The sequence below is a fragment of the Cyclopterus lumpus genome, chromosome 24 (genome assembly GCF_009769545.1).
Source record: "Cyclopterus lumpus isolate fCycLum1 chromosome 24, fCycLum1.pri, whole genome shotgun sequence".
Taxonomy (NCBI): Eukaryota; Metazoa; Chordata; class Actinopteri; order Perciformes; family Cyclopteridae; genus Cyclopterus; species Cyclopterus lumpus.
In genome coordinates this window covers 5,678,486-5,705,107 of record NC_046989.1, presented here as the reverse complement: position 1 = coordinate 5,705,107, position 26,622 = coordinate 5,678,486, and the positions used below count along the sequence as shown (strand labels likewise).

General features: G+C 45.0%; 2 protein-coding genes across 8 annotated transcripts in view; both read left to right on the top strand.

Moving 5' to 3' along the window:
* epb41l2 (erythrocyte membrane protein band 4.1 like 2) overlaps positions 1-25,574 on the top strand; it is a 41,810-nt gene extending 16,236 nt beyond the window's left edge. Inside the window, exons 5-24 of one of the 7 annotated variants that reach the window (XM_034527919.1) lie at positions 605-709; positions 976-1,018; positions 4,363-4,438; positions 5,491-5,587; positions 5,692-5,816; positions 5,989-6,076; positions 7,502-7,654; positions 7,749-7,846; positions 8,269-8,441; positions 9,360-9,436; positions 13,379-13,423; positions 14,279-14,338; positions 16,108-16,275; positions 17,825-17,908; positions 18,315-18,974; positions 20,105-20,233; positions 20,437-20,535; positions 20,774-20,854; positions 21,918-22,032; positions 22,378-25,574. In XM_034527919.1, coding sequence (XP_034383810.1) covers positions 605-709; positions 976-1,018; positions 4,363-4,438; positions 5,491-5,587; positions 5,692-5,816; positions 5,989-6,076; positions 7,502-7,654; positions 7,749-7,846; positions 8,269-8,441; positions 9,360-9,436; positions 13,379-13,423; positions 14,279-14,338; positions 16,108-16,275; positions 17,825-17,908; positions 18,315-18,974; positions 20,105-20,233; positions 20,437-20,535; positions 20,774-20,854; positions 21,918-22,022 — 2,466 coding nt within the window. In that variant the 3' untranslated portion in view covers positions 22,023-22,032; positions 22,378-25,574. Of the gene's footprint in view, positions 1-604; positions 710-975; positions 1,028-4,362; positions 4,439-5,490; positions 5,588-5,691; positions 5,817-5,988; positions 6,077-7,501; positions 7,655-7,748; positions 7,847-8,268; positions 8,442-9,359; positions 9,437-13,378; positions 13,424-13,619; positions 13,653-14,278; positions 14,339-16,107; positions 16,276-17,824; positions 17,909-18,314; positions 18,975-20,104; positions 20,234-20,436; positions 20,536-20,773; positions 20,855-21,917; positions 22,033-22,377 lie in introns of all 7 variants that reach the window. The other 6 variants (XM_034527920.1, XM_034527921.1, XM_034527923.1 and 3 more) reach the window with 6 other exon arrangements.
* Positions 9,449-13,366, top strand: LOC117727554. The gene is made up of 2 exons (XM_034527927.1): positions 9,449-10,629; positions 10,748-13,366. Exon 2 carries the CDS (start codon positions 10,878-10,880, stop codon positions 12,273-12,275), a length of 1,398 nt encoding a protein of 465 aa, XP_034383818.1. The 5' UTR covers positions 9,449-10,629; positions 10,748-10,877; the 3' UTR covers positions 12,276-13,366.
* Positions 25,575-26,622: the final 1,048 nt, after the last annotated feature.

Below are 26,622 nucleotides of genomic sequence, written 5' to 3'. Positions count from 1 at the left end.
TCCTCTTTCCTTCCACTTTCACCACGCTCCCTGCCCTGTCTGTAACTCTGTCTGTGAGGCCGCTCTGTGTGTGTGTGTGTGTCTGTTTGTATGTGTGTCTGTGTGTCTCTGTCTGCACAATGTTAGACTGGCGCTGTGCTGACTAACTGAGAAGCAATGCACGTTATTTCATTATTTCACATCTTTCCACCCGCTTCTCTGTCTGACCTTCTGTCTGTTTTTTAAAGGGCGCCGTTTGTGTGTGTGTGTGTGTGTGTGTGTGTGTGTGTGTGTGTGCCCGCTCGCCCGCCCGTGCATCTCTTAAATGGATGTGTGCTAAACGTCATTATCATAGTTGAGTGTGGAGGATTTTATGGCCAAGGCCCCCGACGGGCCGATAAAGGAATGCGTTGCCCGGAGACGGTTGTAGGGACAGATGTAATGAAACAGAGATGCATTGATGGAGTTGGATTGAACGGGAACTTTATTACCATAGCGTACATCTTCCCGGCAATTTATCAAGCTTGAAAATGGCATTTTGTTATTTTTTTTTTTCCCCCATCAAAATGTACAGTGATGCGCACACTTTAATCTTTTGTGTTTTTTAATCCCTCTTTCGCTGCAGAAACGCGCCAAGGGCCAGTTCCTGTTCTTCAAGGTGTGTGAGCACCTCAACCTAATGGAGAAGGACTACTTTGGACTCTCGTACAAGGACAGCCATGAACAGACGGTATGCACACACACACACACACACACACACACACACACACACACACACACACACACACACACACACAAAGGATGTACTGTATGACAAATAAGTCGGCGATGTAAACATGTAGAAACTCTAGACATGGACGTCTGTTCAGAGTCTTGTGACATCATGCTAGAGGTTAACCGTCTTCCTGCTCTGCGTCTCACTACCTCTCTCTCTCTCTCTCTCTCTCTCTCTCTCTCTCTCTCTCTCTCTCTCTCTCTCTCTCTCTCTCCACACAGTGTTGGTTGGATCCCACTAAGGAAATCAAGAGACAGATACGCAGTAAGTTTTGTTTGCTTCCTTAAACTTTCCATCCATCCCCGTCCTCCCTCTGCTTGCCTTAACAACTAGTTTCACACGATACGGGGGCCCCGACTTCTCAGCCAAAAGGCAATGAATTAAATATGAATGGGGAATAAATGAAAGGGGTCAAGTATCCTGATATTAAAGGAAAAACAAACGCAACAAAAAGTCAAACAAAACCAGAGAAATTAGAAACCAGACGACAGCAGTCTTCCATTGTAGAAGAAGTTAGCAAAGTGTGATGACTGCTCCATTATTTATCCATCTCTTTATTGACTGATCGTTTATGAAAGCGCGGCGAGGTATCTCGCCTTTTGTTGACGGGCAGCTATCGAGTGTGCGGAGCAACCAATCATCGTCTAACATGTGTCTCACAATTAAAAAGAGACCCCCCATGTGTGACGCCGTCTGTGATGCACATGTTTGACATCAGGACCGAGAGCAGTGGCTAACGGGATGTTGGTAGAATTTAGATTAGGACCGGGCGATATGATCTAAATCTTCTATTACGATTTATGGTAATTTCATATATCAGAATTTAGTATCTTTTCTGGTAATTCAATAAATACAATACATCAAATATAAATATTGTCATGTCTGTATTAAATAACCACATGGGTTTCTTTTTAATACTCTTGTGTGAATTAAATACATGACAAATGAAAAGTACTAAGTATGTTCTTATTTAATTAAGAACTTTATAGCAAAATAATTTGATTTGATGGTATATTAACATATCGCCTAGCCCTAATTACATTACATTACATGTCATTTAGCTGACGCTTTTTTCCAAAGCGACTTACAATAAGTGCATTAAACCATGAGTCCAAACTAATATAGATGAATCCGGTTGCTGTTTGTCATGTCGACTGTTGAGTATCTAATTAGAAGTTGTGGTTTTAGTGGTTGGACTATTTTCCTTTTTCTTCTGTAAAAGCTTGACTTATTTCTTTCTCGCTTCTCCTTTTTACAATTCAAAACAGTTTCACTTTTAAGGGAAAAAAACACATCACTTTGGCTCATAAAGGGTTATTTTAGAATGAGTGTGTGTGTGTGTTTATGCATGCCTGTGTGTTTGTGGGTGTGTGTGTGTGTGTGTGTCTGTGGTTCATGGATGAGCGGTACACAACTTGCTGCATGTGTGCATTTCTCCGTGTGAACGCCTATAGAGAGAGCGAGGCCGTGTCATGTGCGTTGGATATTTCTGCCGCTGTGTGCACGGACATGGCGCCACACGAATGGCAGGTTGGAAACCCTTCTGCTCTCAACTACTCTCAGAGCTCACTCGACGTCACTAAAAGTTAACGCAGCCGTTTGCAGTCACCTGTAAGACGCCGACGTCGGCTCTGAATAACATTCCCTTGAGGTTGTTGTTTAGTGTTGTGGGAGTGAAGGTTCTGTCTAGACTGCTGCCCACAATGCAGCGTGGGTGTGTATGCGCTTTGTGCCTGTGGTATCATCTAAAAGAGAGAAAAAGAACACGTCGAAGTGCGGTAAGTCCGATCGGAAAATAAAACAGCCGACGAGCCACACGGACAAGGGAAGACGAAGAGAGTCGGTAAAAGTGCACCAGCAGAAAGATGAACTTTACTCCAATGGGCCGAAGTGTCGGTCATCAAAATCCGACTGAGCCAAATGGAGATGATAGCCGTATGCAGTCAAGTCGCATTTTAATCCCTCCAAGTGAGCCACTTCTTAGATGTCGGTTTGACAGATAACGAGGGAAAAAAAGAAAAAGACTTAGGGGTCTGGATCCGGTCCCGGCAGTCCACCTCTCCTCCAGAGCGCGTGGCTGTTGTTAATGTTTAACAGCAGCCACCCCATAAACTCACCTTTATGGTGTTGGGTGTCACTGTCATGGTGCATCCGTCATGAGGGCAAACAGCAGCTGCCTATGCTTCAGTATCGGATCATCAAGTCTTCAATTTCATTACAAAATGTGTTTATTATTGTGTAGAAAAATAACCTTTTAAAGGAAAAAAAAAAGGCTGTATGGGAAAGACGAGTGAATTGTTACATGTGAGTAAGATAAGTGAACGAAGGGAGGTAAAGAATAGGATGTGTATATATATCAGTGTGTATATTCTATATCGTGAGGCGGATTCGTGGTCATGTGGAGCGATGAAATGGTCGCCAGAGACTCCCAAAGCACTTAGTGCGGCCGAGGTGCCGCTAACACACACCCGCACTCGCAGACGGGTTTGGAAAGGGACCGTCGGCACGCCAGATCTTCCATTTCTGTGCGTTGAGCGAGAAAAGTAAAAAATCCACGGCTCCACATCCGCATGAAATGTTTGTTTTTTTCGCCTCACTTTCCCTCCGTTGGATCGCTCGTGTCATTTCACAGCGTCCACCCCCGTTCGTCCTGCTCCTCTGGGATGCAGCTGTGAAGGCTCTGTGTGTCTGCACAAGTGTGTGTCTGTGCACGTGATACGTGTGTGTCTGTGCACGTGATGCGTGTGTGTGTGTGTTAGTGCGACCTTGGAGGAGGAAACGGTCTCGATGTGATGTCAGCTTTTACCGGATCTCAATTTCCAGACGATGTGATCTCTCTTATATTAAATGCGGGTCCACGTGTGTGTGTGTGTGTGTGTGTGTGTGTGTGTGTGTGTGTGTGTGTGTGTGTGTGTGTGTGTGTGTGTGTGTGTGTGTGTGTGTGTGTGTGTGTGTGTGTGTGTGTGTGTGTGTGTGTGTGTGTGTGTGTGTGTGTGTGTGTGTGTGTGTGTGTGTGTGTGTGTGTGTGTGTGTGTGTGTGTGTGTGTGTGTGTGCGTGTGTGTGCGTGTGCGTGCGGTTGTGTAGCACCAGGCAATGCAGAAAAGTCGCCGATGGAGAAGGTGGCGGGCAGGGCGAGATGGCCTCCTGCAGGAATGAGAATGTGAAACATTGGAGCCAAATGGAGATTGGGAGGAAATCCAAAAGGAATCCACATTATGACTAAATGATGAAGATATTATGGGGATGTTGCGTGTCTACGTTTCTGATGCTGATGAAAAAGATTACCGTTTGGTATTGGATGAAGCAAGAGGGAGGTTATGCAATATCAGATCTGCTGCTGTATGTGTGTGTGTGTGTGTGCGTGCGATGTACCAGGCTTAGTACGGTCTAAAATCTGTTCTGCATTAGTTGCAATTACTCGCAACCACTTCTCTCTTTGTCTATCACACACACACACACACACACACACACACGGGCAGAGGGATGGATGGCATTGCAAAAATACAAACAACCAGTTTTCATATATTCATATTCCCCTGTATTTATTCTACATGTGAAATGTCACTCTGCTTTAAATCCCTCTGAACGATAATCTCTCTTTCTCCAGATAACAACTGGCAGTTTGCATTCAACGTCAAGTTCTACCCTCCTGACCCCTCACTGCTCACTGAAGACATTACCAGGTACACACACACACACACACAGATGTACCAATGTTTACTTAAACCCTGGGTTTAGGAGAGCAGCGTTAGTGAGCTAAAAGAAGCTGTGTAGAGGTGCGGTGAACTGTATAATGTGGTGACGATTCTCTGTTGGGTCTAATAACTGATTGTTCATATGACAGATATTGCTTGGTGCCGCTTTAAAAAGTTCACTCTGAAAATGTATTTGCATGTCTTAGGCCTCCAATACAAAACAAAAGTTAAAAAAACACAAGTTGGCTTTGTGCACATTGCTGATTCATTTAAACTTGTAGATATGCACACACACACACACACACACACACACACACACACGGGCAAGCTCCAAGCACACTGCATTTAAGCTGGAGTGTATGTCTAATGGGGCGAACAGCTCCTCGGAGGGTTGTAGCTAAAGGCTAACCGAGGACACGCTCACTAACGCGCATACACTCGCGTAGTAAAATGCCAACTGCATTGCATTGTGGGGCTCCAGTAACAGTTTGTCCTGTGTCGTTTATTTCAATGGCAACACCTGAATCTCATATATAAATGGAAAGTAATGCTTTTTTTACCACGTTGGGATGGTAAAAACATTATTGTCCTGAGGCAGTGAAGAGAAGCCCAGTAACTGGATGACTGGGGCTTAAGCCTCCATGGCATCAAGTCCCACCAAAGGGACTTTCAATGACTGCACCCTAAGGTGTCTGAATTAGTCATTCACACAGAGGCTCCATTCACAAAATTAAATATTTCTACAAAGGTTTGCAGCAGGGGGACAAATTAATGTGGTGTTAATCCACACAACCCCTGGACGACACACACACACACACACACACACACACACACACATTGTGTACCAGCACATTATACGAAACTATAAAACAAACACAGCGCCAACAAAGACGTCTAATCCGCACCAGCTGACCCTGTGGAGGTGGATCGCTTTATTGTTATCACAAACAATGGCGCCGGTTTCAGTTTAAAGAAAGGCGAGTTTTGGTTATTGTTGGAGGTAGAAAAAAAAAATAAAACCCTCTTTTCTCCCTTGTAAGGTACCTGTTGTGTCTGCAGCTCCGTGAAGATGTGGCTTCTGGACGACTGCCGTGCTCCTTTGTCACTCACGCTCTGCTGGGCTCGTACACATTGCAGGTGTGTGTGTGTGTGCACGTGAAGCGTGTCCGTTTCCACACGTGACTATTCCCACTCTCTTGTTTTATGCATCGGCGTCAGTGCTCTCCTTTTTGGTTTTGCAGGCCGAATTTGGTGACCATGAACCCGACCAGCCTCGGCCTCTGGACAACGTCGGTCAGCTGACCTTTGCGCCCAATCAGAACAAAGAGATGGAGGAAAAGATTCTTGAGCTCCACAAGTCTCACAGGTCGGAGAGAACGGGGTCATTTAGTCAGAAGTTGTCGAGAACAGCAAGAATATGCGTCTTTTCCTTGTCATTAATAACTTTAGATATGTTTATATGACATAAAGGGACCATGACGATGTCTTTTTTTTATATACCGTATAATTAATCATTTGCCTTTTTTACGTGTGTTCAGGGGAATGACACCAGCACAGGCCGACGTCCAGTTTCTAGAAAATGCCAAGAAGCTGTCCATGTACGGGGTGGACTTGCACCATGCCAAGGTATGAATAAATGAATGAATCCTCTCCTCTTCCTCTTCCTTTCCTCTCATCTCCCTCTCCTCTCATTTTGTGTGAACATCAGGGGGTTAGCACATTTTCTTTGATGTGAAAAGTGTGTGTCCGCATGTTTGTACCAATGCATTTGTGAGCGAGTGTCCGTGTCAGCTGTACAAACACTCAGGGAGGTCGTTACCATGGGAACAGTCGGTCTCTCTCACTGGGATAGCAGGTCATTGTGGGTGATTCTTGTGTCCCTGTGCAATACAGGGAGTAAAAATGGGGGAAATATGCATGAGAGGGAGAGGGGAGGGGGGGGGTCTGAAAATAGACATAGAGGATATGTGGGATTGAGAATACAGAGAAGACAAAGACATGGCCGACAGTCAGAGTTAAGGTTGGAGTGAGACGGGGACAGATCCCTGAAAGAGAGAAGGAGCAGAGTCCTCTTTAAGAGCACGCTCCACTTGTTCACAACACAGAGGGAAGAACCCGGGGAAAAGACGCAGCAAGGCGAGCGTTTCAAATGTTGCACATCTTCTTCTTTCTTTTTTTTTCTGGCATACGGAAGTTGTGGGAATTCAAGGCAGATCTATTTCTGTCCGGTGCCATTAATTTGTCGTGCAAGTTTCATGACCCCTTTCCAAAAAGGAACCCTTTTCCTATACTGTGTGGCATACTAAATTATCCCAACCATATTGTACAAACACAATTTTATAAATAAAATGAATATAACCAAATACATGTGGTTATTTATTTGTTTGTTTTGACCTTGTTGCCATACAGGACGGTTTAATGTTACTAAACCTTTCTCACGGAAGACATGTTTACGAGTCACAATAGGAAAAGCACAGGGTACATAATTAAATTAAGGATCGCTCAATCGAGCAGCTTCAGTTTCAGGGTAAACGTAGTTTATGTATTCATCTCGGTCTCGAACACTTTGTCACTGAAGATTCCTTGTTTACTCACAGAAATCAACAAAAGCGAAGGTAAACTGTTCTTGTACCGAGCCAAAGTGCCGAGATGTTCCTCGACCATATCGATAGCATGTCGAGGTCATGTGACATGTTTACGTGTTGCATGTCCCGGCCAAACTGCCCATTATCAACAGTGCATCCGCCCATTAGTCCTACAGATCTTTCCTGTGTGAATGTACAAGTGTAATCAATACCGCGCCCGACCATTTCCAGATGGCCTTGGACGTAAAAGCTTTGTCAGTGAGTTAGTCTGTCAGCTAACCGTGTTAAAGTTGTACGGAAATAGTGTGTGTGTTTGTGTTTGTGCGTGTGTGGTAATTGAGTTTCTCTTGACCTTGAGCAGACTACTTTAAAAATCAATTGATGTGCAGTATGAGCAGCAAATACAGATATTTTACAGCGACTAATGATTCGTGTTGTTTTAAAAAAAAATATTCAACCATCACAGGACTCTGAGGGCGTGGACATCATGCTGGGCGTGTGCGCCAACGGGCTCCTGGTTTACAAAGACAGGCTCCGGATAAACCGTTTTGCTTGGCCCAAGATCCTCAAGATTTCGTACAAGAGGAACAACTTCTACATCAAGATCAGACCCGGAGAGGTGCGTACCCAGACGCACACGCACACTACAGTACTCGTAGCGTGCAACATGCGTATACATGGATGAAATGTCCCGTCTTTGTTTTCTTTGTCAGACGGAGCAGTTTGAGAGCACGGTGGGATTCAAACTCCAGAACCATCGATCTGCCAAGAGGCTGTGGAAAACCTCTGTGGAGAATCACAGTTTCTTTAGGTAAACATTACACATTTCAAAGATTTACAGTCTGGAGCTTCGGGGGACGGGAGGAGAGGGGAGGGGGGAGATCTAGTCCAGCTTGTTAAGTAACGTTCAATGAAGGAATGTGTGCTTTATCGTGCTCAACAAAAGGCTCAAAGAGTTGAGAGAGAGTGAGAGTGTATCTTGTGGTTGTTTAACCAGTATGCATACACACACACACACACACGAAAGATAAACCAGGTGCTTGTCATTGTTGTGCGTGTGTGTGTGTGTGTGTGTAAGAGAAGAGAGGAATAAGCTTCAATATCCTGTTGAGCGAAGAGCTCCCTGGAAACATTTGTGTCTCTCTTGCACAAGTGCATGTAGTTGTTGTGAGCGTTAAATTACGCCGCAAAGTAAAAGGGTTTTAAGATTCACTTCAACGTCTCCCTCCGTAGGTTAACGGTACCAGAACAACCCACCAAGGCCCGCTTCTTGACGCTGGGCTCCAAGTTCCGCTACAGCGGGCGAACCCAGGCCCAGAGCCGCACGGCCAGCTCCCTCATCGACCGACCCGCACCCAACTTTGAACGCACCTCATCCAAACGTATCAGCCGCAGTCTGGATGGAGGTAACACACGCATACACACTTTTCTCACACAGAAAGACGGCGCTCCATCATCACTTCAAACCATATTTAATGTATAGAACGACAGACAAAAAGAGGAATGGAAGGAATGACCGGGCGATGGAAGCGGGGTCGTGGGTGGAGGGTTTACATGTGGTCCGGCCAGATACAGGAAATAGCTACAGCATGTGTTTCCTGTCACACGGCGAGAGATGGAGAAAGGGATGGAGAGAAAGAATGTCATGTATAACTAGACAGACAATGAAAGAAACTGAATACAGAACAGTCAGTTTCACGGCGCTCACTTGTGATGGCTGAGCATAATTTAACTTGGACTAATACCTTCTTAATTCCTTCTTCTTTTAAATAAGCCATTGTCACATAAAATACATGTTTTGGGTAAAACGGCACACACATTGTTTCTTTTTGTGGTTTTCTGGCTACAGCTCACAGATACCCACTTCATGCAGCTGTTTCACATGTGGCTGGATATTCCACTATCTCACACTGCCCCCTGCTGGACATGTTATTCCACTGCAAGCCAACAACCTTTTATTTAAGGATAGTTTGGAGTCTTTTAAGTGTGAGGTACTTATCCATCGCGGTGGATAGTAGATGGAGATCAACACACTTCTAGATAGTAAAGTCAGACGGGAGCAAAGCAATTTACTGCTGTGGACGGCGGCAGCAGTACATCGTAATATTGCAGTACCTCATACAAACCGACTTCAAATAATCTGTACTATCCCTTTAAGTGGAGAAAGACAAACCCACTGATTTTGAACTGAACAAGTATATACAGTATCAATCTGCAGGTGGAAGAATCACAGTTTTATTATGTGTTGAATTGTAAAGAAGTTGTGTTTTATTTATTTTTTGTCACTTTATGTTGTGTGTGTGTGTGTTTCTCTCATTCCTCAGCACCAAGGATCAGCATAACTGAAGCTACGTCTGAGAACGGACGGGAGCCACACCTGGAGCTCCACTCTGATTCTAAGGTGAGTGTGTGTGTGTGTGTGTATATGATGTTTTCATCATGCGTGGATACATGCAATGTGAAGAAAAAAGAAGACAATCATATATTTATGATATATATTTTACTTTGCTGTTGTCGTCATATTATTGCTGAGAGGCCGTATTGTCCCACAGGAACTGATTACGTGTCTGTGTATCAAAGGGAGAGACATTATGCTTGTGGTTGACGAAAAAATCAATACGTTTTTGGCACGTTTGAGTGTGTGTGTATACAAGCATCTCTTAGCTTCATTATAACAACGTGCACGTCTCCTGGGTTGGTATGCTAAGACTGTAATAAGTTGTAAACATGAGAAGCTATACAGCAGTATTACTGTGGGCCCGTTTCACATCTGAAGCTATGAGGACAAAGATGGGGCTTTGTATCAATGGAACAATGAAACGGTAACGAGAATTGGCAACAGACCACATTAGACCACTATGGGACCATGCATAGTTACGGGGTTTTTAGGAGGCCTGAAGGCGAATAAATGTTAAAAACTGGCCTGCGAGTGTTACCCAGAGCAGCAGAGTCTGTCTGAGGTCAATTATTGTATGGCCTAACCTCCTGATAGCTATTTTATTGAATTTCCTTTTTTAGCGGAAGAGCGCAAGAGTGAATTTGAGTTCCCGCTGGAAAACGGACACGCAATCTAAATATTTAGGGCTTTTACTTTGAAAGAATAGAATGAGTGGATCTGGAATATGTCCGTTCCACACAACGTGGTTGGTTGATGGACGCCTTTATTTTTTTTTCTACATAATATTCAAATAACGGTACAAAAACATTTTATTGTTGTGGGTATTAATCGCACAGAGAACCCCCGCTGTGTAAATACCTTAATAAGGCTTTTATCTGGTTACCACCGAGACTTGCAGTCACCTCCTTTGTTTAAAAGATTCCTATACTGTCATTCCTGTTGAGACACTTAACCTAACCTCCTCTAGGAGGCATCCTCACTTTAATCCCCTTGTGAATACATGTAGTTGAAAAGAACACACAGGCCCAAAAGACTGACGGACAACCGGATAAATATGAATATCTTCGTTTTAATGTTTTGCTTTGGATCCTCACATAACGTATTCAGAGCTTCCAGGCAGGTGAACACAGTATGACAGAACGCTGACTCCATCTTCAGGCCCGAGAGGGTCCTAAAGCAGAGATCCATGTCCACTGGTGGGACACTACTTAGTGTATATATTAATATATAGTATATTACTGTGTTTTTGTGCATGCCTCCTGTTTCACCTCCCCCCTCCCCACTTTCCCTTTTCTCCTCGCTCACACACCCCAGCGCTGTGGAATTGACCTCCGTCTTAAGCCGCCGCCCAGCAGTGGCTCCACGCTGACGACGGCGGCGCTCTGCACTGTCAACCCTGCTATGTTCACTCTTAACCTGTGTTTGGTGTGTTGTTCACTGACTAATGGTATGTCTCTTTCCCCTTTCCCCTTTTTTTTTTCATTCACACACATGTCCTTTTTCTTTTCTTTTTTTTAAAATCACTTCCCTCTTTGCGTGCCGTCATCATTTCATGAAACAAAAATATAATGAAATGATGTTTTTAATGCACAATGCGTCGGTGGTTTTGTTTTACTTATTTGACTTCACTGCTTGTTGCCTATGTCCACGGCGGGTCTCTCGCTTGTCCCCTCTTCCTCTCCTCCATCAGTCAATCTTCATGTTCCCCCTCTCCTTCTCCTCCTCATCCTCCCTCTCCTCCCTCCCCCCGTCCCTCGACACCATCTCCGAGCTCGACCACGGCCTGTCCGACATTTCCGAGGACGACAACCTCATAGACGCCACCGCCACCGCCTCGCACGCGCTGTGGGCCCTCCCCTCAAACGCCATCTCTCTTTTCTCCGACCAGGAGTCGGCTCATTTCGAACCCCTCGCACAAAAACCTCCTCCGGCCTCCCCCGTCCCGGTCGCGAGCTCCCAAACGTGCCGCGCGGAGGTTTCCGGAGTCGAGGCCGGCTGCAGCCCGGCAGCCGGCCTCGACTCCACGGCCGAATTGCCAAGTTGGTGGAGCCGGTTCTCTCTGAGGGGCGTGGCTAAATATGTTTCTTTCGTCCTGTGTTTCCTCTCCGCTTGGGGGAAGAATGGAAACAGGTGTCTGCCCGCCAAGCTCTTTTCTGGCTTGACAAAGAAACTGAGGCTTTTCACTCCGAAGCTCACGCTCAAGTCGGCGGCGGCAGTCGGTGCCCCCAAATGTATCGTCGTGCCCCGATTACGTCAGATGTTTAACAGCCTGGCATTCAAATTGACTCGATTGGTGGCTTTTGTCATGAGCTACCTGCCTACTAAACTCATGAGTTTGGTCCCCGCGGTTCTTTGGCACCCGACACGACTACGGCTGCCCGCCATTTCGTCTCTCACCTGTCCTCCAATCGTCTCTTCCTTTTCCTCCCTCTCCTCTCTGCCCTTGTATTTATTTCCTGTCCCGTCTCGCCCCTCTCTCTCCTCCCTCTCTCGCTCCGACCTGACCCCATCCGTGCACCGCTACCTCCTGGATCCCTCCCCTCTGTTCCTGCCCTGCCTCTTAGTCGTCTTCCTGTTGGCGGTGATGCTGACGGCGAGCCAGTCCCTGGTCTTGGCCCTGATTTTAGCCACACCCCTCGGTCTGACCCTGTGTTACCTAGAGAACGTGGTCTCCAGTCACCGACGGGCGGTTTCGCCGACGTTTACCTCTAAAACGCCGGGTGCCCAGTCCGAGGACCGGTCGGGCTCTCCTCTCACACCGACGCACACGCCTCCACGCATCAGGCACCACGCTCACACCGGCGCTACCTGGACGCAAGAGATGTGCGATCCCGCCGCATAAATACAGCCGTAAACAAACCCTCCGCCGCTCCCCTCCACTCTTCTCCTCCTCCTCTGTGTTTGAGTGTGTAAACTGTGTGTCTGGACATCCAGCCCTGCCACCTCCTCCGCCTTCTTTACCTACTAATTTCTGCTTGCCTGCGATCCCTCGCACCCCTGCCAACCCCACTGTATTATAATAAAGATCAAAATATAAGAATAAGTAAGATTTAAACTATTAAGACTCAGAGTTTGGGATAAACGGTGTTTGAAATAGAGGAAATGTTAATTAAGCTTTTAATGTAGAGAAACGAAAGGTATATTAAGAGATTTAAATACTGTACAGAGATGAGATTTATTGATTTTGAGAGTCGCTTCAACCACTTGGTGTGTTTAATAAATCTTTTATAATGAGCAAATCATTAGCTGATTATTGTCACTCAAATAAAATGAAGTGACGTAGTGGTATAAATCGATAATATGTAAGATAAATAAGAACTTAAACGATAAAACTAATTTTATTTTTGCCTAAATCTTTAGTTTTAGTCTATTTTGCCCATTGCGGTGCAAAGAAAGATTAGTTGTATATTAGCTTAGTTATAACTGCACATGCTGATAGGTGCAGTAACCTCCCCAGACCTGTACACAGAACGCTTATTGTTTTGTGTATTATTGCTGATGAATGTTGAGAGTAAACAGTGTTACCCTTCCCCCTCACACCTGAGCGTTGGCCGTTACTCTCGGCGATATCATTTTTTTGGTGGCCTTTTGTTGCCCGTGAGGCTGAATGAAGCAGATTATTATGCTCATTGCCAGAATAACTATTATAACTCGTCGTAGACACGGTGTGTGTGACTTGGATTTAGAAAGGAATGCTGTCCGTAAAAAGGTGTTTTGGAGAAACATACCTGTAACTGGAGTCCGTAGCAGCTGATGCCTCCTTTTATTGACCATCTCACACTCTCCCATGTTACTGCTCCTGTGGTCACATGACCGGTTGACACCGAGGTTGCTCAGGGGGGAGAAACCAGCTCTTTCCCCATCATCCATTTCACACTTTTTGTTTTTTTTTGTCTTCGCGCCCCTATCCTCCTCCTCATTTTTGTCATGACAACGACATTGAAGGTTAAGGAGGTGGACTTGAGCCCTGCGGAAGCCACGCCCACCCAGGTCTGTAGGGTCCGTCTTTACCCAGCCTGCTTTGCAAATTCTCTTGCTGCGATCTAGTGTAAAGGTGTTTTTATTTTATTTATTTTTTTAATATATATATATATTGAAGGGAAATGGTTTTAATGGTGGAGCGGCGCACACATGCAGTAAACCTAACCTATCCTCACTCTCTCCCTGGTTTCTACCCCGGCAACAGTCACTGGGAGCCAGTGAGCTCGCCCTCTCTCAGGTTCACACACTATTTGATTGTTTTTATTTGGTCTGTCAATCGTTTGCTCGGTACGAGTTGGTTTGGTTTCTCTTTTAGGGTGAAGTTGCCCCAACACGACGACACAGAATCAGTTTTTTTTATTTCTCAGCTACCCAAAAAATTCAGAATATTTACATTGGTAAATTGGTTCTGAGTATAAAAACTGATCCTGCCCGGGCACTTTCCCCCAAAAAGCCTCACTTTTCGGTTGCTCTGCTGTGGCTTATGGTTTCTGGTTCATTATCTCCTGGGTTTTTTTCTAAAAGCACTTTTGGGTTTGTTGGTTTGTGTACATGTCTGTTGGTGTTGTTGTTTTGTCTGTATGAGTCAACATGGGTATAAGTGCTATCGTCATCACATTTAAATGAATGAAACCAACATGTTGTTAATTTGTGCTTGTACCCATCTTCCAGCCTTCGTCACAGTTTGAGACATTTTGGCCGCGTCACCTCCTCCGATTTTAATTTTTTTTTTACACTCTACATATTAATTTGATTATGATTTATTTATTGATTGTTCCAAATTAAATACAATTTTGTAGAGTAAATTTATTTATTTTTATTAATTTTCTCCATTTTATTTTTCACTGTATGTCTGCCTTCCAGAGTCCAATGAGAGTGCATGGGGACAATATTTATGTGAGGCACAGTAATTTAATGTTGGAGGTTGGTACTGGCGTCGCCTGATGGCTGAATATGAGAACTACATGTTTCTGTGTACTCTGACGCCATCAGAACTACAACTCCCTCTGAACTGTACTCTACTGTACACGACTGCTGCCCTCTCGCACTCTCAGGCTCTGTTGCATGCCGGCGTGTGGATGTTTGTATATCGAGAGTTTACGCTCGACTCCAAGCTGTTTCCTTAAAAAAAAAATATATATATATAGTATGAAAATGTCGGTATCAACTGGTTTCTGAGCTAATTGTCCCATTTCACATCGCAGCCATTTTGAACACGTGTTTGGAAACATGACTCGATTCTGCAGCTCCCCGTGAGCTCCATGAAGCGTTTTGGCCTCTTTTAGCTCATTGCTTTGGTTTCATGGCCCGATTTAGAAGGTTATTAGATCGGCAGCAATCCTGCTTGATCCGATCGGATCCGGGCCGTTAACTGGAGGTGATCCATTTAACTACTGCTCCCTGGGGAAGGAAAAAAAAGAAACATCCTGAAGGTCACCGCTAAGCTGTTTTCAGTGTTGAATCTATGAAATGCTAAATATGTATGTGACGTGTATCTTTCAACACAACGTTCACAACGGCTGCTTTGTGAACAGGGTCAGCTGCGTGTCAACGTGACTCTGATGCATGCTTCGTGCATGTCGAATGCTGTTTTTGTGCGCTTAAAAAAAAAAAAATCCTTTTATGGATCAAAGAGTTTGATTATTGGCAGGCAGAGCTGCGTCTAATCCAACTGACCTCACTAACTCACACGAGGAGCTTTTCCTCCGGTTTTCTGGTGACTGGCTGCCAGCGTTGAGCGATGCGATTGATAACGTACTAAAACAACAACAACCCTTTATGCAACGTGGGACTGATAGTGAGGATCTGTGTAGTATTACAAGCTGACAAAAACAATATCTTCTTAACGGCAGAGGAAAATAAGTTTTAATTTGAGGTCCATTTTAGTCGATATCTGAGGAACAATGTCGCTCCATCTCTTGAAAGATAGATGCAGTCCAACCGGAGAGGCAGAAAATGGCAGAGGATAAGACGGAAAGACTAAATTATAAACTAAACTATATGATTAAATAATGAATCCGTCACATGGTGAAGTAGGGAGGAAGAGACCACTATCAGCTCCATGTTCTGCACTGCTGTTCCTGGCCTGAATTAAAGGAGAAACTCCTTCAACAAGATGGAGAGACCCTGTTTCACTGCAGCCCGATTATACACACACACACACACACACACACACACACACACACACACACACACACACACACACACACACAGGTGATAAAAGCCAAATGTAAGCTTTCAGACCCATTTTATACGAGGCTCCAGTGAGGCATGGCGTCCATCTTGTCTTCCGCCTGATTGACAGACTAATGTTCCTGTTTTAAACCCAATTTGTCCACTCCCCACATCTCCCTCTCTCTCTTTTTATCCCCCTCCCTCTGTCCTTCCCTTCATCCCTCTTCTTTCCCTCCTTCCTTCTACCCATCACATGTCTCCTTTTCGTCATCTGGCCATCTTTCCCTTTCAACCCTCGCTTCACTCCGACCTTTTACTCCTCGTCCCTCTATTCATTTTCTTGTTCCTCCTTTCTGTTTCTTTGTCTTTCCTCTCCCCTCATCTATCCCATGTTCCCACCTTCTGCCCCACATCCCAAAATGTCATCCCCCACCATCCGTCATCCCTCATTTATCCGTACTCATCTCATTTACTCTCCCCCCCTTCTTCCCTCCCCTTCCCCTCCACTCCCTCATTAGGACCACGATAAGACCCAGGAAGACGTTCTGAAACACCAAGCTAGCATTAGCCAGCTAAAACGCTCCTTTATGGAGGCGCCGCCTCCCTCTCCTCCGCAGCCCAACCAGTGGGAGAACCGCCTCACCTCCTCTCCCGCCACGATACGTATCCAACAGCAACAGCAAGTGGTACGTCCGTCTTGGTGTGTCTTGTGTCCGAAGAAAACGTGCAAGGCGTTTTTTTACTTCTCTCTTTGCAGACGACTGTGTCCTGTGTGTCGCAACAGTGTGAAGTTCTCATCTCATGATTTTAAAACTCGTCTCTCGTGGGCGTTTTCATTTGATGCCGTCTCTCCGTGGCGGGGTTCATCCCTTGATGGACTTTATGGTTGTTTTTTCTTTTCTTTCGCCGTTACACTGCTTCAATTCTTTATTCCTTCTCAGCTGGACTTTTCTTCACATTTTACATCCTAATTCTTTCCCCCCTGCCGTACAAGTTTTATATTCTGCTGGTTTCTGATCTTCTGAAACAAACCCGCTCCACTCTGTTCTGGTTCATGTGATCACGACAACACACGGAGGCGTAAAGCTCGGCCGCTCTTTCTCTGGATGCGTGTTTGTTTTTTCGTGCCTCGTGCTGTGTTTGGGGATTTCTTTTCCACCGGCCTCCTCTCAAACGCTGCCTTTTTCTTTTCTTTCCCCTTCCTCTCTGCTTTCTGTGTGTGTGTGGTAGAGCCTTGAAGAGGAGATAGCTTCTGTGCTTTTCAGTAGACACTCTGGCGCTGGCTTTTGCTCAGCTACGTTTTCCTGCAGTGTCGCTGACCCGACTCCAGATGCCGACGTCGCCACATCTGCCGCTCCGCGCGGGCTCCTTATCGCCCCGGCTGCCACGCTCTCTGACACCGAGGTGCTGCTCTTGAGCATTTAGGAGTCGGTTCACTTTCACGTTAACTTGCTGAAAGTGAATTCAGACGTCCTGCAATGCCCTCGGTGAATTAAAGACGCTTGCCTGATGTGTTCCCCGAACTGCACTAAAAGAGATGCGAGCTGTCCATAACGCCTGCTGTGGACGGACGAATGGTAGTCGTTTAGTATCGGGGACCATTCATCCTGAAAAATGGGCATGGTTAGTCTATTCTTTAAAAGACTAACAGCTGGGAATGCCCTAGATGTTAGGACGTGTCAGTTACGTGTTGAATGAATGTTCTTTACCAGCTCCAACTCTAAAAAGCAGCAGGTATTGAAGCTGCCGTTTGTTTCACACAAAAAAACATCATAACATAAGCCTTTAAATTGGCACACGAGACATTTCAAAGCTAAAAACTAAATTCATTACGCTATGCCATGTTTTCCGTGGCCGTCATCAAGAAACCGCTGAGTTCAATGCCGTGCCGCTTTTTATCGTTATATCTTTTTAAGATAAGCCTCTGCGCTCACTGATGGGCTATTCCCTTTAATCCATCTTCCTTTCATCCCGTCTCTTTGATTCTTTCTCTCTTTTCAACTTGACACTGTGTGGAAATCAACTGGATTGTGCATGAGAGCCTCCGGGGAGATGGAAGGGTGCATTAATCCATGTAACGCACTCGGCACGTTCCCCTGTGTCGTCACGGCAAGAGCGCCACAGTGATGTTAACTGCTAACAATGATGTCACTGCTTGTGTGTGTGTGTGTGTGTGTGTGTGTGTGTGTGTGTGTGTGTGTGATTGATTGTCATGGTAACTTCTCTGTCACGCAGGAGTGTGTGCCCCAAGCTGAAGCAGCAGCAGCAGCAGCAGCTGCTGATAACGACGCGACCTCTGATACCAAAGAACCTGCGAAGGTGGATCTAACTTTCCTCTATTAATCCACGCAGCCTTCCATTCGTGACGCTTCCTTCATACCTTTTTTTTCTCCGGCAGCTTGAAATGCCGTCCACTCTTTGACCCTTCACTTGTCTTACATCTTTGCCCACAGTTGAACATCTTCATCTTCATTTTAATTTCTGATTTTTGTTGTGTATTGTATTTAATTTATCTATGTTCAATGATCATGTTGTGCTTCTTTTTTTTTTTTTTTTTTGTGTCCCACCCATGCGTTTGCTGTGTGTGTGTGTGTGTGTGTGTGTGTGTGTGTGTGTGTGTGTGTGTGTGTGCGTGCACATCATTGCCTGTGTCTGTGCACTTTGTGTACATGTGTGCCTGCGTGTGTGTGTGTGTGTGTGTGTGTGTGTGTGTGTGTGTGTATAGACAACCGAAGTTGAAATCGAGGAAACCGTTGTCGTCCAAGAGGTTTCCATAGCACCCAAACCTGGACTTGTCACGGTTACGACCAGCTCCCCTGCTGAGCCACCTGCAGAGCAGGAAACACTAGAGCAGGAAGTGACAGTTGAAAAGGAAGCGGTGGTAGCGGAGGAAGTGAAAGCGGCAAAGCAGGAGAGCGTTTCATCCGAGAGCGAGAGTGAGGAAGAAGCGGAGTACCATCCAAATGTCTCCATCTGCCACACACAAATACCAGAGGAGGAGGAAGAGGAGGAAGAGGAGGTTAAGATGGCGGAGCAGGACGCGACGGCTCCAGACGCTCCTTCCCTTCCAGCTGAAGTCAGCCGACCTGTAGAGGCGACCACTCGAGAGGGGGAGGAGTCCAGGAACGAGGACGCTGAGGAGCAGGAGGAAGAGGAGCAAGAGGTGGAGAAGAATGCAGAGGGGGAGAAAAAAGCTGAGCGGGAGACAAAGGAGAGCACCGACGATCCAACGATGACGCCCGTCGAAGCCCCGAACGGTCACGCCGAGCCGGAGGAGAGCGAGACCGGGACGGGCGCCCCAGAGGAGGAGGAAGAGCCCAAAGTGAACGGAGAAGCCTCTCTGTTTGAAGCGGAACACCGGCCACAGGTTATTTGTTGCTCTGAGGTAAAGTCTCCACTGGGCCGGGTGCAGAGCTTCCCTCCCGCCTCCCCTCGAGGGCTTTGATCCCTCCTGCCAACTGTAGAAACACCCACATTATTTTTTTCCTCCTTCCTGCTTTCCACAGTGCTGGTTTCCTTCCTGCTTGCGTGAATATTTAAGCCCCGCGTACATCCTCACACTAGCGTTTTGTTCTGTGGAAACTCCTTTTAAAGCCTAAAAATGAAAGAAGTACAGTCAGTGTTTGTGTTCAAGTTGCCATCCCCTACACAGTTTTCACCATATGTTTTTGATTTCTGTTATCCATCATCATCATCATCGTGATCCTTCACGCCGTTACCGACATGCCTAGTTCTCTCCTGCTCCACGTGTTGCTGTGACTGCCTCCTGCTCTGCATCGTGTACATTAGTGCTGTGAAGTAAACGGGGGCCTAAGTGGGGGAATGCATGACGCTCTGCATGACGCATTTCAGCGTTGGTGTGTGTGTCTACGTGTGTGTGTGTGTGTGTGTGTGTGTGGGTGTTCATGTTATCAGTGTGTCCTCCACATGTTTGGCAGTGATGCGTTTTAATTGGCCCAGTCGCGGTCACCGCGGTAACGGTATTGTGGAAAATCATCATTGCCAAGCACTTCGGAAATGCCGCCCGCCCGCCTGAATGTCGTCTCTCTGCACGCTCGTTTGCATATCGATTGCCGCCTTTTGTGTGCCGCATGTGTGTGCTGCGTCGTACTTTTGAGTCGCACGATGACACCAAAGACATTTGGGGGGTTGTAGTCGTGCTGCTGTTGTCGCTTGTGCATCGCTGGAAGTAGTCGTTGACGTGTTGCCCGCTTCGTGGTGTTTACTGGCATGAGTTTGGATTGGAAGCTTTTTAATTTTATTTTTGCATGAATTCTGTTGCATTTACTCGCACACATTGTGTGTCACACGTCTACCGCTCTGCACTGTTGATGATGATGAAACACACATTCACACACACACACAACCAACATCTGTAGAAATTGACTCTGACGGGAATTTCACAGCTACAACACCAACATGTTTCTTTTGTGTCCTTAACTGTCTCTGGTGTAATGTATTAACCCTCTTTGTACCCCCCCCCCCCCCTCACTTCTCTCTCTCCTCCCTCCCCAGCCACCTGTGGTAAAGACAGAAATGGTGACTATATCAGACACGTTTGCCGCCCAGAAAACTGAGATAGCGACAAAAGAAGTGCCCATCGTACACACGGAAACCAAGACCATCACATACGAAGCCGCACAGGTGCACGCTCGGGAACCTCAGGGCGCCTTTGTTCATGTTGTCCTTGTTCCTGTGTGTGTGTGTGTCTGTGTGTCAGAATTCACAAGTGACGTTTGTGCGAAACGTTTCGAAAAAGTTTATGTTGAACATCAAACCAACCAGACGGGGATATTCTAATGCTTGATGTGCCGCTAATGATCTCTCTGTGTCTCCTGTGTTATCAGCTGGATGGGAATGGCGACGGCGAGCCGGGCGTGTTGATGACTGCTCAGACAATCACCTCTGAATCTCTGTGTACTACCACAACTACACACATTACTAAGGTACACACACACACACACACACACACAACTGTCTTCTTGTTCCCTGATGCATTGTGTCATATAGATAGATATATCTATCTATATGTAGATGCACACATTTCTGTCTAATCTGCTCTGACGCGTTGTCACGACAACGCCGTCCATCCAGCCGTATCCCACTGCCGCGGCTCTTAGCGGTTCATAACGATATCCCATCATACCGGGCGTCAAAGCATCGTTGTGGTACGTCTCATTGCAGACGTTAAAGGGCGGCCTATCAGAGACGAGGATCGAGAAACGCATCGTCATCACTGGCGACTGTGACATCGACCACGACCAGGTCAGTGTCTTCCCGACGCCTCGCTTTGGCTTCTTCAGCCGCTCGGTTGATGGCTCGCTTGAGAGGCTTCTCCGAGTATCGGAAGGTTTAAGTCCACCTGAAGCTTCTCAGTCGCCTGGTGACGTGTCGATCATGTTGCGCACTCCGAATGCACAATGTGGTTTGTTCATCATGCCGCGAGTCCCACTCAGAGTCCACTCACTGGCTGTGATCTGCTACATCCGTCTGTTCACTTGTTCATCCATGCATCTAGATTTTTTTTTTTTTTTTTAAACATCCTGTCTGATTTTTGCTGCTCGTCTGTCAGATTTCTACATGTTTTCCCAGATGTGATGAATGCTACATGCTAAAGCTACACTGAGTTAGTGCAGTCCAGGTGTATGTGGGCAATGACCATGAGCTTAAAGTGCAGATTTCAGCTTTACTTTGAGGATCTTTACATCCTGATGAGTTCCCCCAATATCAAACCATACTAGTCCCTCTGTCCCCTTATTGTGGAGGTCACCGAGCCAATATGCAAGGCCAACCATTGACACTTATGCATCAACATTGGGAGAGAAGGTGCAGACTGCTCTAGTTTATTAAAGATATTTGAAAGTCTCTGCTGATGCCTTCTTATGGGTGGCTATCACTCCAGAGGAGATTGCATGTAGCGCCCTCAAACTATCTCAAATATGTGACGGAGAGATGAATGTATTCCCGGCCTGGATCGTTGTGCATGATGCCTCCTCGTCCACTGGTGTGTTTGAGTTGCTGGATTTACATTTTATTTTGAGTTGGAAACGGGATTCATTTTGAATAATTATTTTTCCACTTGATGTGACTAAAAGGTATTTTACTTAATCCTGTTAACACCCCCCCCACATTCAACATTATGTTAACCCAAAGAAGTAAAATAGCACAAGTCACATCCATTGTAAATCCAGCATTCTTTGTCATTTTCTTTATGCTTCTTCTTTTAATTTTTCATTTAACTCCACCATTTTCCCTCCCTCCCTTCCACCTCCTCCACTGCCCGCTGTGCTCGGTGCTGCCGTTGTGTGGTTGCCCCTGGGTACTGCAGGCACTGGCCCAGGCCATTAAGGAGGCCAAAGAGCAACATCCTGACATGTCTGTTACCAGAGTGGTGGTTCATAAAGAAACCGAACTGGCTGAGGAGGAGGATTGACTGAACTCAGGTAATAATAATAATAGTAACTCTTTATTATTATTATTATTCAGGGCGAAAGTAATATTGGAAGGCTTTATTAACAGCAGGGTATAGTGGTTTATTAACTGACGATAAAAACTGAAAACCACACATGAAGCTGCTAAAAACCATAAGCCTCCATCACACAGTGAAGGAGAAAGGAGTCTTAACTTTAGGAAGGTAGGCAGTGACTGATGGAGGTGTGTGTGTGTGTGCGTGTGTGTGTGTGTGTGTGTGTGGAGGACAAAAGGAAGTATTTCCAGTGGGAACACTAATGTTGAGTGCCAATCATCACGCTGCTCGAGGCTGACTGCCTTCCCCTCTGTTTTCCCAGAGTTGAAGGGCCCATCATGACAGCTTTCTCTGTTGACGTTGAACGACCTCCATCACCTCACGACAACCGACCTGGACTGACCGAAGAGGAGGAGGAAGAAGGAGGAGAAGGGGTAGACAAATGGGAGAGAAGTTGCCAATCTCTTCCCAGTTGTTTTTTTCTTACATGTCTGTCGGTGCGTCTAAAACCCCTCACTCCAAAAACCAAGAAAAACAAAAAAAAATAATGTCCCCTCTCTCTCCGAGGGAACAAAAAAAGAACCACTTTGTTAGCTTAATATTTTTAGCGTGTTTCTATTTTTTAATAGTGCTTTTTTTTTTTTTTTTTACAAAATGAGCTTTAGTGTGTCCGTCATGTGTTTCTAACTTTAAAGCTGCAGGAATGCACCGATGACCCATCCTGATGAGACACGAGGCTAAAGATGATTATTGGGTCCATTGTGCTGGTTGTTTCACCAGCAACCTGCAATAACTCAACACATTTAACTTTTCCTCCATCAATTAAAAAGATGCATTTGATCTGAAATAGAGAAACATTATTTTGGTAAAATAAATGTAATTTAATTAGCAGCTGAAGGTTTTGTACTCTGTATCAGTAAAGTGGTATTGGTACATTCCTAAAAGGATTTCACATTATTATTATTAAATTACAGCTCCCTCCCTCACTTTTAACTAACGTTGTAAATGGAGGGTGACATGATGTAAAACGGTGATTTTTAAAATTGTCGGACTGCAGGAAAAAAAAACGCGAAGACACGACCTGATTTTATTTATTTTTTTAACTTTTTTTCAAAAGCGTAACAAAATCAAACTAATTAAAGCACATTCGCAGTCGGATGAACATTATCACACTGTATTACTAACAGTTACAGGAAACGGGGATTTTTATTATGACTTTATGATTTCTGTACGTTTTTAGTTATTTTAGTGGGTTCATTTTCACTTCAGTTCACTTTTTACTCGCCTCCTAAGAAGACATTTGACCATTTACAGTAGCGGGGGCTCGAGAGGCCAAATGTTGCAGGTGGAAATTAAATCCTCGTGATATATTTGTACGTTTTACTGTATTTTTTTTTAGAGTTAATCTTTACTAAATGGACTGAAAATGAACCGACTTGAAAGCTGGTGTATACAACCGTCTGTACAGTGACAATGAAAAGGTATCGGATGGGAGCAGTAGAGAAACGCTCTCCCTGGGCCCGCCCACATTACCACACTAGCCATTCCCATTGGGCCACAGGGAGGCAAGGGAGCAGTAAACTGACTTTTGATTGGGAGAGAGGACCAGTGACCTGACGCATAACTGGGAGATGACGAAGAATTAAATGCATGTTGCATGTCGCTCTTCTCGCGAGGGCGAAACTCCCTCATTGTGCAACAAAAAAAAATAATCACTCATTAGGTTATTTTATTATAATTTAGTTCGAGCCGTTTTGATATTCTCGGGTCAATGTTTATTAAACGCAATCTGCAATTCAAGCACAGGCACCAAAACGAGGGCAGCACAGTAGGAACAACTTGGGGAAAACAAGAGTGTCCAACATTCAGAATAGCGCAGTTCAAGCACGTAGTTACACTCCCAGTGTTCTTTACACACCACAAAACACCTCCCAGTTACCACGACAACTGGTTATTAAGTTCAGCACGTCTAGATGGAAGGCTACCGGGTCGATTTGGTTCGAGAGTGCGTAGATAACCCGATTTGTCTCGGCTCACATCCGGTGACATCAAATGGAATCTCGCGATGTTTTCATTCATTTTCGGTGTGTCCCTTTTTTTTTTTTTTTTTTTTACCCAAATGTTCCACAACAAGATGCGACTCTGTGTAAATACCGGTGACATTAAGTTAGTTAAAGTATTAAGTCGACGCATAGTTTCAAGTGTGAGCTGCGGAAAAACTACACGCAAAAAAAACAACAACAACAAAATAACCTGCGTTTTCCTGAAATTGGAACTTGCTCGTAAGCAACAAAGTGCCACAGATTTGATGTGAAAACATTCCACCTCTACCTGCCTATCGATGTGTCTGAGCACGGAGGCATTTTGAATCGGGAGTAATTTAATGTAGGAAATACCAACGCACATTTGAAATACCAGTTTAAGGCTCTCTTTCTGGACAGTGGTCATACTGGGCTGTTGGGGAAACACTGGTCCGACCCTCTACTATGCAGTCAACTCACATTCCAGATGAGGAGGGGACGCTGTGACCTCTAAACCCTCTTTGCAAAGAGAGGACGACGCAGCAGAGAAATATTTAAAACAAAACCGTGCAACACGAGGCAGCTTTTGGAGGCTTTTGCTGTTCCAAAAAATAAATTTAAAAAAAACTTTTAAAAATAGCATCGGTTATATCACAGCAGCTATATTTGTAATCTGTTGTCTTTTCTCTGTGATCTAGAAAGGTGGGATTTATTGTGCGCCCGCTTGGTTCTTTTATTTTATTTTATTTTATTTTATTTTTTGACATTGAATAAACACTACTTTTTAAAACACCATTTCATTTGTTTTGTACTATCAGCTCCATGTTTAACCTCTTTTCGGGGCTTCCGGGCTCTGTTTTAACCAATCACAGGAGCTATGCGAGCGGCACAGGGGGGGGGGGGGTTCCCAAAATGTTGAATTTTATTTGAAGGAAAAAAAAAAAAAAATCAGATATTTTAATTTAAATAAAGACGACACAGGAAGGTTTTTCAGTGGTTACCGTGGCAACTACGCAATGTCACTCGAGGCAGCTGATGATGATTCAACCGTCAGGGATCTCAACATTATGTGTAAAAAAAAATAATTTAAAAAACTAAATTTATTGCTATTACCTTAGATTCAATTACCAACATGTTTTCTGTATGAGGCGGATGAATTAGAGGTTTTAAGGTGATTGAAGGACCTTCTTCTCTACAGTCACGTCTCAGGCTCTGGAACCACAGATGAGGCCGTGTCAGTTAACACCAGCATCATTTTGTATTTCAGCGACTTTCAAAACTCCCAGAAAAAATAAACTTTGTACAGGAAACACCTTTTTGGAAAACCACCCACAGCTGCCTCAGCGTTTCCTCTCTAGCCAGCCAATGATCACTGGTGGGGGCGTGTCTATCTAGCAGCTTAAATGTCATGTGTCTCCCGCCCCCCACCCCTTACACACCCACAGCCACTCCTCCCCTGTGTAACACTGTTTAAATAAAGGATTGTTATACTCTGAAAGCTATTGATTCGTTCATTGATGCGTTTATTGATATAAACTTGAATCCTGCCATGTTCACTTTCATAAAACTAACCCGCGTCTAGTCTTTCCAGCTCAGGGTGACAAATAAATACAGCTCTAGAAATGCCTTTAGGGTTTTAAAGACAACAGACGCATAGAACTTCCACAGATCTTCGACAGGTAATGATTTTCTCTACACGTGTCAACATTCATCTTTTCTTTTTTTTAAAGCACCCAGTTGTGTCGCTGCTGGTGTTTACATGAGTCACACCTCTCTGGAGATACTCCAGGACTTCATGGCTGCAGGTTTTAAGTGTCTGCGCTCTTGGTGAAGTGTGTGTCTTCTGTCAGCCGTGTGTGTGTGTGTGTGTGTGTGTGTGTGTGTGCGTGTGTGCTACCCAGCACTGCTCGTCCTCTGGTGTGTACTTTTGTGTATCTGCCTGTAGAGGGCGCTTCTGTCTTGCGGAAACTCCGACAGATCTGCCTCAGCTGTGGTGGAGCAAAAGGGGGGAAAACAAAATATAAACAAAGTGGATTATAGTTATACTTTTATCAATCCACTTATTGCCTCGTGTGTTAATAATAGTCCCAGTTAAAACAGGCTTACAAAATACCATAATTTAGGAGAAGAGACCTCATACAACATACATTACATATATAATACTAGACAAATAAACCACCCTGGCGTTTTTTCCAAGCTTTAAAAATAAAGGTAGCCAACTTATATGCATTAAAATTAAATGGCCATTCCATTGTGTCGTCGTCGGTGCTCCGAAACCTTTTTCTGGAGCCTTTAAATCGGACAACTTCGGGCTCCAGAGGAAGATTTCCTGTTCTCAACTGTGCAACTCGAGACATTTGAGTTCTAGTGACACACTGTCAAATGCAGGTGTAAGATTATAATAATTGTAATCGATGGCAATTGGCCTCAGAATAAACAGCAGATGGTGGAAACGTCGACGCTGACACACGTTATGGCTTTACTACCGTTTGCCCACTGATTCCTGCAGAAGAAGTTCCTCTTTAAAAAGGTCACAAAAGACTTAA